The sequence below is a fragment of the Talpa europaea genome (assembly GCF_964194135.1).
Source record: "Talpa europaea genome assembly, chromosome: 9".
NCBI classification, from domain to species: domain Eukaryota; kingdom Metazoa; phylum Chordata; class Mammalia; order Eulipotyphla; family Talpidae; genus Talpa; species Talpa europaea.
The window spans coordinates 10,159,795-10,175,244 of NC_140076.1; the positions used below are offsets into that span (position 1 = coordinate 10,159,795).

Here is a 15,450-nt window from a genome sequence, read left to right on the forward strand (position 1 = left end):
CCACTCATTTGCAAAAGACAAGTCTCAAGAATCTGTACACTCTTTTTCAGCTTCGCCACCATAATCTGGAAGTCAGATACTCTGACTTTGTCCTCCCAAAAACCATAAATTTTTCCCATGGCCCTTATCACTCCCTTAAGATTCTCCTTGTTGTCTTTGCTCGGCAGAGTCCGCCAATGTATTGTGCCCATGGCTGTACCATGAGAATCCAGTGGCGACAGAGCAGATGTGGGGGGCCACGGTAAGGAGTTCTGGGAATGAAGAACAGTAACCAAGTGGAGCAGCACTGCTTACAGTCATCTTTGATGCAGAATTTCTGCCAGTTGATGGTTCGCTGGGCAGCAATCTCTGCACAGGCTTTTAGGTGCTCCATCTGAAAGAGAAGCCGATCACTGAAACGAGTATCCCTGCCATGCCGCCCAGACAACATCATACCTGCTGCCTAGTGGGGACACCACCCTCGCTTTGGAGTGCAAAACGAACACGGCCCTCTATGCAGGTGGTCCAGCACCCGTGAAGCTGGGGCCAAGGCCCACACAAGCTCTGTAGCTCGTAACAAAATTTGTACACTCAACCCACACCACACAATGGTCCTTTGCTTTCAGGAATCCTCCAGCCTGCTCCACAAGGCATGCAGGTCAGCCATGAGCTAAGAAACTATACTGAAGTTTATGCTTTCTTTCCACCGGCACAACAGCAAAGACACCAGGTTAGAGTTGTTACTACTCAGATATTCTTTCTAGACGCCTCCATTAATACATTCAATTCACTCCTCAAAATCCAAATAATTTCTCTTGAAGCAGTATGCTATTTTTATACACCAGCTTCAACCATTTATCTAAGAGCATTCAAAGACAAATATCAGTAGTGCAAAAATTTCAGGTTGATCCTCGTATCCATGATACGAGCAAATGAGAGTGGACAGAAGCTCCAGCCTGTCTCCTCAAAGTGGAGGAAGCAATGCCAGGTGGGCACTGGACTGGTGAGAGGGAAATCCCACACCCAAAGCTGACTAGGGAACACTACTGGTCAGGTATCATGGATCTACGTGGATCTCAACCCTGGCCACGACTTCTCTAAACAGTTAAAAGCCCTGTACCTCACCTACTCAGCTGCTCCTCCTGCTCCCTGCCCTGAGGTGTCCCTCCCCCCATCAGACCCCACCCTGCCCGTACCAGGCTGATGAGTGTGTCATACTGTAAGGCGGAGCCTGAGCTGGCTGTGACCACACTTGCTCGGAGGAATATCCCCTGCTCCTCCAGCAGCTTCTTGATCCCGCGCACGTGCGAGTCCAGGGTGTGCAGGTCCCGGAGCTGGCGGTACTTCTCCTTTGACCCACAGATGAAAAGCAGCAGCTTGCGGACTTGACGGCGCACAAACGGGGTTTGCTGGATCATCAGGTACTTAAAGGAAGGAAGGACAGAGACTGAGACTGTATCCCTCAGATACTGAGACTGACCCTGAGACTGTATCCCTATCAGTCATGGCTCCCTGGGTTTCAGGATCTGCCAGTGAGAACTGTTAATAAACAAGCCAAGCCCTCTCCTCAAGGCACAGACAGCCTGGAGTGAATATGAGGAATTCTTACAGAGACCAGAAGAAGGAAAACCACAGAAAGAAAGAAGCCAACGAGGAAAAAAATAGCCATGTTTCTGCTCCCCTTCCTCAGTACTTAGGAATTTACAGGGAAGGTGCCGTCCACTCGGTCCTATCCACAGTGAAACTATAAAGGAAAAAACATACAGAATCTCTTTCCCAGGTGAAACAGCTGGGGAAAGGCTGGGTTACTCTATCAATGCAACCTGCAATGGCCTAAATGGATTTGTTAACAGATGATCCTCCCTAGAGATCACCTCACACTTGCTGTACCACTTATTAAGCTACTCTCAGCTCAAACCACCCACCACCTCCTGTTGTGATGCCCACTCCAGATTAGGCTAACTGCATTGCTTCTTTGCCAGCTGGCTCTCTCTTAGGTTCTGCCTACAGGGAGCAAGACGGATACTGGAAAGCAGAAGGGAAAGAAGGGACTTGCTCCTTCCTCTGCGCTGCTATCCCAGCAACAGTCCTTTACCCAGCAGCTAGTCAGTTCCAACCACCAGCTTCTCTGAGGACTCCCTCACTCAACCACAGCACATGCCCTGGGAGCTGAGGTGCAGGCAGCATCAGCTATCCCTCTGCAGACACACGTCACTCCTCTTACATACAGGGCTGTTGGACGCTGCTTCCTGAGGTTACCTTCTGGGTTACCTCTTTAATGTTCTGGTTTTCCAGTAGATGCTTAACAATTCCCTATATTAAAATCTGTTAAGTTAGTGTACTTTGTTTTCCTAGCAGAGTCCAAATTATTCAACATGCCTGTTATTACCAGTGGGAGGGAGTCAAAGTAATGTGCAGAAAGAGGACCTGCACCCCTATGTTTATAGCAGCACTGTTTACAATAGCTAAGTTTCGGAAACAACCCAAATGCCCAAAAATAGATGACTGGATCAAGAAGATGTGGTACGTATATACCATGGAATATTACTCAGCCTTCAAAAAAGATAAACACATGCAATTTGCAGCAACATGGGTGGAGCTGGAAGGGATCATGCTCAGCGAAATAAGCCAGAAAGAAAAAGAAAAACACCGGATGGTCTCACTCATAGCAGGAATCTAGAAAACTTAAATAAGGGACCAGGAAAAAGAATAACTATAAGAAAGTGAAAATCAAAATCAACAAACAACTATGAACCAGAGACTATGGGGGGGTGGGGGGCGGGGAAAGGGGGGGATTGGGGTCAAAATAAGGGGGTTGTAATTGTATGGGGAATATAAAAATAAAATTTAAATAAAAAAAAAAGTAATGTGCAGAATCAGAAACGTAAGCAAATGGCTTTGCTTTGACACAGCCAGAGCCCCTGTGTCCTCTCTCCTTGACTGGCACACTGCTTGGGACCTTCACTTACCTCTGAGAGAAAGTAAAACCAGGAATGATCGAAGACAGGAGGTGGGATTCGAGAATTGGTATCAGCAATCTTTTTGATCTGGTATGGAAGTCTCAGCACCATCTCTGTTAGAAGCTGAGTATAGGCCTCAAACACATCAGCAGCATGACCCTAGGGGAAGAGTATTGGTGTGAGAGCCTGTAAGTACCAGCTTTCCATTATCACAAATAGAAGGATTAGCCTACTGCCCTCTGAGCACCTAATGTTGAAGTTGGCAGATGCTGCCTTTGAAGTCCACAACCCAGCAAGGTTGCAAGCATCAAGGGCAATTTAATTACATACAAAGGTTACTGTTGAGATGGATCTCACTGCTCTTAAAAATTCTAATATTTCACTCTTGCTTTTGACACTGGATTGAATGTTCTCTATTGACACATAAATGTACAGAGTTAGAATGGGCAAAAATGCACAAAATGGCATTGGAGAAAGTCTTCTGACTTTCAATGACAGATATTCCATTCCCAAGAACCAAAACGCTGTACAGTAGTAAGAAACATTTAAATAAACCAAGGGGAGCAGGATCGATCACTAAACTCGGTTGAGATCCTGGGTTTCCCACACACAAACAAGCAGGGATACTGAGACCTGAGGACAGTGGAAACAATGGCTATCCCACAAGCTGTGTGTGTTCCTCCAGGTAGAGTCCGTGGGAGTTTCAGGGACACATGACTCGCATACTCTGTGGTGAGCATAAGGGATGGAAACAAGAATAATATAGTCTCTGCTAACAGTCTGGAGGGGAAGACCTTGTGCAAAGGACACTCTTGGAACCCACCCCAATCACCTCTGATAGGAGGGCAGTGTGTCTTGGGGGAGGTTCCCCCAAGGACCTAACGCTTAAGCTGGGTCCTAAAGAAAGACTAGGGACTATGTAGATGGGGAAAGAGGGGAGGCAGAGGGAGAACAAAGACCATCAAAAGGGCCAGTAAGTCCCAAGACAATATGCCACACCTGGGGAAACTCAAGGGGTGGCTGAGCTGCATGCAGTGGCAGCAGTGTAGGTAGTTGGATCCTCTTAAGAACTGTTTGGTCTAAAAATTACGGAAAACCACCAAAGGGTTATAAAAAAAGAGGAATGTCAGATTCATATTTTTTGCCTATTAATTCCTGTAACTGAATAACAGCTCCTATGCTTTTCAAAGCACAACTAATCCAACCTCTCTAGATCCACTATATGGTCTCAAATGGAACAGAAGGGAAGATAATGACAAAGATTTGCTGAGGACAAGCATGTTGGAAGCACTGTGCTCACCTCATTCAGTGTTCACAACAGTCCTATAAAACAGACACTGTACTCCAGGCATATCAAGTGAGGCTTACTGAAGTTAGAATTCTCCCAGGCTGGCTGGTTAAGGGAGAACCAGGGACGTGCTCCCACAGGCATGGGATCAAGAAGAAGCCCATCTTAACTCTTAAAGTGCCCCTATGACAGGAGGGGGCCGGTCTGGCACACACAAGAGGACAATGTTCCTTGTACCTTCTCTGTTCTTTTCTTGAAGGGACTTAATACAAAAGTACATGAATGTCTGAATTCCATCAATTTCTCAGGATCACTGAAAGGCAGGAATCGGAATCCCAGCACAAGGCTGGGAAGAGTGGTTATTTATTCAATCTCACCAAGAGTAAGGCCCACCAAGGAATCGGGCTACCTCCCACAGCTCTTTGCCCTTGGCTCCCTCAGCCCATTCCTGAGAGTAAGGAGTGCTTTGCTCTGCATGAGAAACAGGAGAGGCTCTTTGCAGGGAAAGACCTCACCTTCACATACTGGCGGAGAAAGAACGGGCTCATGTCAGGTGGGGAGGAAGATGTATGTGGTTTCAACAACTGGCTGGTAGCCACAGGCTCCTCATCATTCTGTTGGCTCTTCCAGTACTCCAGCAGGGATTTGAGCACGTGCAGGCAGTAGTCCACAGCGCCAGAGCTCAGCAAGGCTGCTGCTGTGGCACTGGAGATGAGGGAAGATGACTGGGAGGGAGAAGGTAAGAACAGCTTGTGAAACATGGAGAAATCCAACTGGGTGTTGGGGGTGGGGGGTGTGCAAACACACAACAGTTTCAGAATTAGTTGTCAACGAAGTGAGTTTATTCAGTTTCTTGTGTTGAGTTTCCCAACTAGCTCAGAAACTTTCCCAACTCTTTGGAACCACCACGTGGTAAGAGAAAATAAGGAAACACCAGTTGTCAGCCTAATCTCCTACGCACATGTGCCAGAGGCCCAGAAGGCGAGGATTAGAGACCCTTTCCACCTAGGAGGGGATATGGGTTTTCTTTTTCCTTGGGCTACTAGAAAAGGAGCCCATTTCAAGGAGAGAAAACACTTCACTGCCGGGACTTCACAGAACCCCACCCTCCCAATAGGGACTACTATTCCCACAGAGCCAGCTTCCGAAGGAGATGGGAGGGGGGTGATCACATGAATAAAAAAGTGGGAGAAAAGCCACTGTAAATAAAACCATTAGGAGAGGCTTGCAAATCCCAACAAACCCCACAGCTCCTAAGCTCATTAGGATTGGATGCAGTTCATCCTCCATTTCTACCTTCTCTGCTTTGTGTTAATCTCCTTTCCACCATGCACACACTGCTTTCTCTCTGCTTTATTACCATACCTTATAGCAACATACAGTAAGGGAATCCGCTTAGCCACCCTGTGCCTTGCAGAAACAGTCCTGCTTTGCAATAACGGGACTTCTGAACCTATTAGCGTCTCAGTCCTAGAATCAGCCATTGCTTTCGGGAACCCTCACTGGAGGGACTGTTGCCAGAGATCAAGACTTGGAAGGATTCTGAAAAAGCCGGAGTCCCTGCTCTTGAAGAGGTGACAGCTTTGGATGTTCTCCTCTCAGGCAACAGAGGCCTTATCCTACCAGAGTAACTAAGGACTGTCCCCTAGGCCCTTGGCCCTGGCAATGGCCAGACGTCCTCTTACCATCCCGCAGCCCCACACCAATAAGGCTCAAAGCAAGGATACCTCACATGTGGAAGACTTGGATCCGGATTTGGTCCGGGACATGAACACACTGAGGAGTCTCATCACCACCAGATGGACCTCATTCAGGGCACTGCGCTCATTCTTCTTGGAGACGTCCTGCAGGCAGAAGCAGAGTCCTCACTTTAAGCTTGAGGCATCTCTCCACAAATTCCCTCAAACCTATCATCACTAAATGTGCTCAGATGGAATTAGACAAAAAACCAAGTTTCAAAGTATCTGTGGACACTACCTAGACCCGATACATGTAGGCGACCATAAGATACAAAGAACTACTGACGCTTCGAAAGGTCCGTGGGGTTCAGGGACAGTGTCCTGCTCCTCATTCATGCCCAGATCCAAAGAGACCTGGGCCAAAACAGGCACCAAAAACGTATTTTTTGAATCAATAAAATTAGAGCCTTCAGTAGATATTACCCCCAAAGATAGATGCTTCTCAAAAAGAGGAATGAAAACCTAAGAACTGATCTCAGCCAATCCCTGCCTCTCACTCTCACAGACTGACTCTCAAATGTCACCTTTTTATCCATGCCCAATTCAGCAATAAGCTGGGAGAGTAGGTTGTCTAAGGCTCCCTTGTCCTTCTCATCTTCTCCATCCAGATCTGTTGTGAGCATCAGAATGACCTAGAAGCCAACAGAGTGATAAAACATGAAAGCCAATTCTCTAAAGAGTAACAACTCTAGAGTGTTTCAGAAGAAAATCCCAGGCTTCCTGATTTCTCTGTTAGAACTATAATCCATGGAAGACTTGCAAATCTTCGACGTTTAAGTGTCCAGAGTCAGAAGAATCAAATTTTGGTATATGCCACATTCGGCATCACAGAAAATGTTTTGCCTAAGATTTGCAAAACTAATTGATTAACCTACATTATAGCAAATTAACCTGGCTTAAGATAGGGCAGTGTGCTGATCTAAAAATTATAGAATGCTGCCTGAGAGGAAAGCAGCTAGTGCAAGGGTACCTATTAGCTCACACTCTCATTCTAACCCTAACAGACATACTACAAAGAATCCCTGGAGCAGGCTTTTGCTCCTAGTCAATAACTAGGCTGGGTGACAATGAAGGGGGAAAAAAAAATTCTGTCAGCTTTTTTTAATCTATAAAATGAAAGGCTGTGAGAAGCGTAGTTCAAAAGTGCACATCAATTATCTAAGACCTGATACCAAGCCCAGCCTCACAGAGCTCTGGGAGAGCGATATGAGTGTGCTTCAGGACAGTCCAGCTACGACATGAGAGGCCCAAGGAAACGGGAGTCTACCTGCATATAGGGGATGGCCCGCACGCCTCCGACATTTCGTAACTGCGGCAAGGTCTGCAGTAGTCTCTCCAACAGCATCAGACGAACCATGTGCAGCCTGAAAGGTCAAGGAAAGTACACAAAACATGAGTTTAGGACACAAACACTAAACGAGTGAATACGATTCTCAACTCCTACCACCATGGTAAACAAGCAGCCAACTGCTTAGGACAATCCCAGCATTAAAAAATGTTACGCAATGCCTATTTGGTAGACCAACAAGAGACAAGGAATTTGAAATCTCACTCTGTTGAAAGGGAGCAAAGTAATTTCAAAATACAACTGAAAACCTACTACAAGCACATTTAAGTACTGCTCAGGCAATCAGGATCTAGCTGTTCTCAGTCTAAGAACTAAACTTTCTTAGAACTAAACATAATAAGCTTTATGCCTTTTTGCAAGTACATGGTCCTAGTGTCTCCAGACATTTTCTAGAATTTTTCTACCTACAAATTCTGTATCATCCATTATATAGTAAACCAACCCTTTCTTTTTCAGCCTTTCCAAATCTTGTGGAAGACCAGTCACTGCTTTACCTGTTCCTACCTCGTCCAACATTTTTCAATCTCATCACCTCCCTTTCCATACTGGAGCCAAGAGTTCCCCCCATAAACTCAGATGGCCACTACTCAGCCTTCTTCAACTACTGACACGCAGCTGCACTTCTGTACTAAATGTGGGCCTCTGGAGCGTTACTTAATATGCTGATCAATATGAAAATCAACTAGGATCTCACTGACAAGTTTATTAAAGTGTTTCTTGAGTGTACTGCCTTGAGATTTCAGAAGAGAAAACAGTGTTATCCTCCACCACATCTTGCTCCTGAGCCATCACCCTACTCCTGAAATATTTTCACAGGGGAAAGCCTCTGGACAGCCAGTGGCCGGTCATGACCTGTTGCTAGTGTGAACATCTCCTTCCCCTTCTCCTTCTCCCTCAGAGCCATCTCCTTCCTGGTGGCCGGTGGTGGTGCTGATGGCGCCAGTGCTGGAGCTGACACTTCCTGGTCCAGCTGGATGCCCCTCTGCTGTGGCATCACCATAAGCACTGCTCCGGCCAGACACTAGAGAGAAATGGTTAAAAAAAAGTACAAATCAACTCCAAAGCATGACGGAATCCAGTGCCTTCTAAAGTGGGCAGGAGTTAGAAAATCCTTTTCTTCTGTGTAAAGCTAAATAAAGACTGTGTGAAGCTAAATAAAGACTGACTCGCAGTCAAGATTTTGGCCCCACAGCACTATGCTAAAATCACTCATGGCAGCCACGCATCCTTCGGGAGTATACATGAGCCACCTATGAAAACAACCCGAACCTCGCTGCTGATAAATTTCCATCTCATACTCCAGAGAAAATGTACACTGATTTGAGTAATCTAGAAATTATCAACTACTCTTATTATCCTCCTCCATAAAAAACTTCAAAATCCAATCTTTAATCGCAGACTGATTTACAAGGTCAAATCACAACGGCTCTGTCATGCTCCCTCGTTCAGAGCTCCACCCTACCAGCTAAGATGGCCTGCTATGTTAACCCATCAGAGTACTGACAAAAGAATTGCCCAGTGGATCGTCCCCCAAGAGAGGGGCAAAAACCACAGGACGATGGATTTCAAGGTCATACCACAATTATTTTAAATGAAGCATGATTTGAGATTATACATGTCATTGCTTCTTCTTCTAACAGATCATTAAAAGCCCCCCTATAAAATTAACCTCACTGAGTTTAAGCTTATCACTGAATGCCTGAGACTCCAGGCATGAGGCCGCATGTGTGACGTAAGACTTTCAAATGAGTCTGCAAAACCTCCCTTTGCCGAAACAATCCCAGTTTGGGCAGAAACTTCAATTTCTGTCCCCACCCTCACCCAAGGAGAGGACTCCCCTGCCCCCCGAGTCACGTTACCACTGTGCTCGCCAGCCACTGAGTCCACTGCACTTCCCCCGCTCTCCGAGCCCACACTCCCACCGTGGTCAGCAGGAGAGGTCCGAAGGGTGGAACCATCAGTTGCTGCTGTGCTGCCCTCATCGTCTGAGGCTGGAGCTGAGAGAGTAACAAGAGCTGTTACAGGTAAAAAACCCCTCCTTGGGGCGAAAGCATCAAACCACATAGTGCAGAGGACACAATGCAGTTTATATATCCTATCATCAAAGGAAAGAGGGAAAGATTTGCTTTGCTGGTTAACAGGAACAAACACTATACATGGTGCATTGCAAACAGTACTTGGACAGAAGTGAAAACCCAGTTCACTGGGCATTTCCTTCGCTGTTACATCACAGAGCAAGTAGAACAGGGCAGAGATTCAGTGCGAATCTGTGACATGGAAACTCAGTTTTCTAGCTGAAATGCTTCATGGTCACCAATGTCTAGGTGTTACTGACACCTGCTGAGATCAGATACTATCCATTAGCATTCAAAGCAGAGAACTCCGAATTTAGTGAAATTTGTTTCGTGATCAATTTGTGCTTATGTTAGGAAATCACTTATCATGAGCTCTTGAATCAACCCTGTTTTTTTTTTTTTTTTTAAATCAGGTGGTCCAGAGGGAAGCTCATGGGAAAATTTCATACCCCCTAATCATCCTCATCAGATGCTAATAATGAAGCAAGGAAATTCCCCAGAGACAGCCACAGCATCCAGGATCAGGGCTGAGCTGAGACAGGAAGAAAATGCTGGATGAGGTACATGGGGGAGGAAAGCCAAGACAGCCACAGAGCACAGTAGAAACACAACTGGCACAGCACAACGGTGACCTCTCAGCCTGAAATGACAGCAACTAAAGAGACCTAAGAAAAGCGACAAGCCATGGCAGCAGGTGAGAGGGGACAGCCAATTTCTCCCTTGCTTATCTAATCAGGGTGAAACTCCCAACTGAAAAGAAAAAAACCAAATTCAGGGAAGCCTCAGTCTGAAACAAACTACAGCAACCCTAAAATTACTCCGGGGTACATTTTCCAGTGGATTATTCCTCTACTTGGTCCAAATCTCTGTTCAGGAAATATTGTTTTCTTACTGGTAAAGAGAGTGAAAACAAAGATAAAACGAGGCTTGAAGATTTCCTATGTATCTGGATTGTCCACAAAACCTCGACTCCCCAAGCTCACAGATCCCTGCTGGTTAGCAACACCAACCTGAGGGGTGATTAAGCCTCTTAAAGCTTTACTCTTATTTGCAAATGAAGAGCAAAAAAGTTCGAAGGTATGAACTCTATTTCTTGACTTCCTTTTAATACTGTCTAAAGTGACTGAAGCCTAGAGCTAGTCAACCTGCACGCTGTACTCTCGCCTGTCCTTGGAGAATTAGCAAAAGCCAGGCAGCATGCAGTGCGGGGTAGTAGAGCCATGAACGCCTTTGCCAGGCCGTGTCACTACGCCTTCCACATCGGATTTCTGAAGCCAAGGCAGAAGCAGGAAGTCCAGAATGGCCTGTCAAAGCAGCTGCCCGTTATACTCTCACAGCACTGGAGACAGGCCTGAGGGTCCTGGGCCTGAGCCGTGCTCCTTGCTGTGGACAGTTACCTGATGCTGTGGTGTCAGAGAGGGTTCCTGCGTCCAGAGAGGAAGAGCTGGGTGCCTGGCCGGACAGCCCCAGGCTCTGCAGGCCCAGGGCACTGCTGCTGCTGCCTGGGAAACAAGTGGAGAGTGAGCACGACATCCGCCCCAGGCCCCATGCACAGCGCTGCTTTGGCCACCTGCTGCCCTCAGGAGTCTAAACTCACCAGCATGTGACCCCTCTGGCCTAGAGGAAGTTAATCAACAGCCATTGCTGTCCACCCACCAAGTTTGGTTACAGAGAAGGTTTCCTCCAGCTCAGGCAGGACACAGGCTGGAGGAATCTAACAGGTTTCAGGGGGAAGTAATCCAAAGACCAAACTAACAGAAACTATGAGATTGGCTCCGAGTCTGAAAAATCCCACCACAATTCCTCTCACTCTCCACCTGTATCTCCAACAGCTCTCACTCAGATCAACCTCTCCCCAAATCTGGGGACAAGCTAAGTCAGCTGGATATCAGTAACTCCAAACCCTCTCTCCGTGCAAGGCCAATGGGCCGCTGTGCTTTTGGCATGGCCTTCTACCTTGTTGGTCCTGCTGCAGGCTCAGGGCAATGGCTAGTTCAACCATGGTCTCGTCATCTGCATCAGGCGGGATGTCCAGCATGGGGGGGAACCCCTCTGCACCTGCTAGCAGGGCCTCCAGGGGAGAGGGATTGCCATTGTTGACATTTTCAGCTGTCTCCAGGACCATCGACTCAGACTGCAGAGAGAAAGCCCTGTCAGTGTCCCATGGTAAATAGTAGCTTTCAGAAGTTGACTGAGTAAGAGGCAGAGGAGCAGAGCCAAACCAGGCTCCTCCTCCCCTCTCCTGCTGCCAGAAACTCACCACCATCTCAAAATCTCCATGGTCCACCTCACTCTGCTCCTGGCTTTCCTGACGAATGTGACCACCGTTCGGGATCCCTGATGACTGCATTTTCTCATCTGCATCATCATCATCATCATCATCCTTGTCTCCTGGGTCAAAGAAACCCCAGTCACCTGAGATGCTTGCTCTTTCCTTCCTCGGCATTCAATTTAAGAAGCCACATAAGCGACAAAACCCAAGACACCCTGTCCTTCAGAGCAAGCTCCAGAGCCTTGTTGTCTTATTTCCTGGACCTAGCAGGAACTGGGGAGACAGGGCTGAAGTGACAACGTGCCCCCACCCCAGGGAAAGACTTTTCCAGCTGCTGAAGGGGAAAAAACAAAAACGAAAAACCTCGGAATCCCAAGGAATTTCCACATAACATATAAATTTAAGATGAGTAGCCCCTCCCCCCCAAATTCCCACCAGTTCTCAGGAAACCTTGGGTGAAACAGACATTATTTAATTGAAAGATATGTCTGTTATCTGTCATGGCAGCCTGGAGGGTATTCACTGCCTTTCCCCAAAACAACGGGGTCATTATGAGAAGACACAGAACTGGAACACAAACACATCAAACAGAAGCTGACGCCCAGCCCAAGTCCACTTCTGTGTGAGAAGCAAAGACTTCAAAGATGGGAGAAGTCAGGTCAGACTCCTACCTGCCAGAAGAGGACAGAGGCCTTGCCTTCCCCTCAGGTTGTGACAGCACATGAATACGGCTCTAACAGATGTGACATAACAGAAACTGCCTTCTCAAAAGACGAGAGAGGCATGTGTTCTAACCCAACTCTTCAAGAGATTAGACAACATAAATGATGTCCTAAGGAAGTGGCACATATGCCTCTGGATGGGCACTGAACCACAAAGCAGTCACCAGCCAGCTGTGCCTACAGAACCCTGAAAATGTGGCCAGTGCAAATAGAGACATGATACTACTGTAAACTACACACTACATGTTGAAAATAGTGCCAAAAATATTTTTCAAGAATGTAAAATAATTCATTAATCATTTTTTATACTGACTACACATTAAAATATTTTTGACATACTGGATTAATTAGTAAGTTAACCTTATATATTTCATTGTACTCTCTATAAAGTGGCTAACAGAACATTTTAAGTTACAAATGTGACTTTCACTGGAAACTTTGAGTCAAACCAAGTAATCAGTTCCACAATACAATGCTAATATTTAGATGTCACAGAACTGCTTTTATTAAAATAAGTGTTAAATGCAAACCATTAGAACATAAAAATGCTAAACAAAATGACCCATGTCCAGTGTGTCATGAGGGAAGTTGCTCATGAAATCTGCTGTCAGACTTCAGGTACGTCCACAAGGACACACTCCTTAAAGGGCAACAAAAGGGAACCAGAAGGAAGAGGACCCAGTGTTACACACAGCTTATATTCTTGGCTTGATTCTACTATTATTATCTTTATTTTCCCCTGACCTGATTTCCTTTACATTTATGCTATTTACCATACAGCCACCTTAAATTCCTTCTGAAATCAGGTAGGTTGATGCAACAGCTGTATGTATACATAACACATGTTACACACACACGTCTCCAAGACTCTGGTCAACACAAGCAACACATCCTAATGCTGTATCTGCTTTCTGCCCCTGCCCACCTCCCGCGCATGCCCACACACACTCAGGCACACATGAACACACTCAGGCACACACTCACACACCCTAGCCCAGACCACACGTTACCCATGGGAGTGTTGCTTCGAGGGGAGGAGGGCAATGTCACATGTCTCCGCTTGTTCCTGGGCCTTAGGACTCGAATTAGAGCTTGTTTACAAGAGAAGCTCACAGCAGGATCCTGAGGTTGAACAAGAAGTTGTCATGCTTTCATTTTTCTATTATCCCTGAAACTATCTCCAAATCCTTTCCTTTCTTGGCCAACCCCTTAAATGCACATGGAAGATCTATCTATTCTCAATTGCAACCCCACAGACCAAGTTGAGCAATTAATCCCATTTCCTGATCTATGACACATAAGAACAGGGCGCTGCATTCTTATCTCTCACTTCCTGGTAACAGAATGGTGGGTTATCTGCCCCTGTCTCACTCTGACCATCTAAATGAGTTTTGGCTTTTATCAGATGAGAAGACTCATCTTAGCTCTGTGCTCCAGTCAGCATGTCTGACACTGAGCTGCTCTGACAGTCACTGGAAACAGAACTGAATAAAGCTCATTCATGCACTCATTTAATCAACACTTACTTCACACAAATTACCTGTAGCAACCACCAATGTATTTATATATTCCCTGAGGATATAAGGTTGAACAGCAAAGACGGACTTCACCCCCCTTTCCAACCTTTCTCTTCTATGGAAATGAGTAAGATCTTTTTTTATTTGTTTGTTTGTTTTTGTTTTGTTTATACATGCACTGGGTACAGTCAGAAGCGCGGGAGGGCGAGAGAATTCACCAGAGCCAGAGCGGGGAGCAGAGCAGGCAGAAGGACCAAAGTACACTGCTGAGGGGAGCAGCGGGCGGCAGGAGAGGTCTGCGCGCCATGTGGGACCCTCACCCGGTGGCCGGGGAGCAGCCGGGGATCGAACCAGCGCCGCAGAGGCCGCCGGCAGCTTCGCAACCCAGCGCTCAACCGCTGCGCCACCGGGGAGGCCCGGAAATGAGTAAGATCTTAAAGCTTTTATTACTGATGTCCAAAACTCTTACTTCCCATTTCCTTCCTATAAGTCCGTTTCATTTTATCAGGTTAGCAAATTTATAAAAGCAAACTATTCTCAGGCAAATCCAGGTTTATAAAGGACATCTGAGGCTGTGAAGATACACATACCGGACACAACAACATCTGCATGTAGATCTTGGACGCGGTATTAATACAGTCCAGCTCACAAGTACAGTAGCCATGGATAATGTCTACCAGAGCATTGACAGTAGCTTCAATATGAGTTAGGCCTAAAATGGGAGAAATATAGAGGAAAAATTTCTAACGACCTGAGAGTCTAAGAAAAGGCACAAATTCTTATCCCCACACAAGGGTCAAGCTAACAAAACAACGACACGCACACACAGCAAAACAAACAAAACACACAGAATGTAGATTACAATTAGATTATATCTAATTTATTCTATTAATAATCTCCTAATTTCCCAAACTATCCTCAGAAGCCTTTCTAGATATCCTACGTCATAGAAGTAAGCAGTTAACTATTGTCTATGGACCTCAAAAGACAGGGCAGAAAAGTGTGACAAGGTAAGCAGATCCAATATGCTCCCTACTGTTCTCACACCTTAGGTGACAGCACACATGACCTTGACATGCCCTTTAGCTTTACTGCCCAAGCCATTTCCAAACACAAATAAGTACCAAGGCATTCTACTTTTCTAGGTTACTATTTAGAGCCTTCTCTCCATCTAAACTTTAGACAGTGAGAGAAGTTAGATAACAAAGGAAGCAGTGGATTAGAAATACAGTAATTCTCAAGGCTGAAGCCTAACTTCTACCTTTTGAACTGGCTTTAATCAAGCTTTCAAAGTTTAAAAAAAAAAATCATCACACATACATGCACAAGCACATGTGCACACACACCCATCTCTTTATGTGAAACATTCAACGCCACATAAAAAGAGAAGGCACAAGAAAACCCCCTTTCTCTGCCACCACACTGCTAAATTCCTGTATCAGGAACAGTATTGGTCTCACAGAGCTCCATCCCCTATTAATTCTGGAAGAAATGGATGATGAAGGCTAAGGGTTCAATCGATTCAAAGACGTAAGACGCAGCTCAAGCTT

At 46.0% G+C, this 15,450-nt stretch overlaps 1 protein-coding gene across 1 annotated transcript in view; it reads right to left on the minus strand.

Annotated features, from left to right (window-relative positions):
* UBR4 (ubiquitin protein ligase E3 component n-recognin 4) overlaps positions 1–15,450 on the minus strand; it is a gene marked incomplete at both ends in the record, with an annotated part of 112,579 nt that overhangs the window by 39,332 nt on the left and 57,797 nt on the right. The window contains 14 exons of the mRNA XM_084242876.1: positions 295–373; positions 1,176–1,403; positions 2,949–3,098; positions 4,743–4,952; positions 5,955–6,071; positions 6,491–6,598; positions 7,234–7,330; positions 8,167–8,335; positions 9,174–9,311; positions 10,787–10,891; positions 11,346–11,523; positions 11,650–11,780; positions 13,394–13,505; positions 14,491–14,612. Of these exons, the coding sequence (XP_084099002.1) occupies positions 295–373; positions 1,176–1,403; positions 2,949–3,098; positions 4,743–4,952; positions 5,955–6,071; positions 6,491–6,598; positions 7,234–7,330; positions 8,167–8,335; positions 9,174–9,311; positions 10,787–10,891; positions 11,346–11,523; positions 11,650–11,780; positions 13,394–13,505; positions 14,491–14,612 (1,944 nt within the window). The remainder of the gene's footprint in view (positions 1–294; positions 374–1,175; positions 1,404–2,948; positions 3,099–4,742; positions 4,953–5,954; positions 6,072–6,490; positions 6,599–7,233; positions 7,331–8,166; positions 8,336–9,173; positions 9,312–10,786; positions 10,892–11,345; positions 11,524–11,649; positions 11,781–13,393; positions 13,506–14,490; positions 14,613–15,450) is intronic.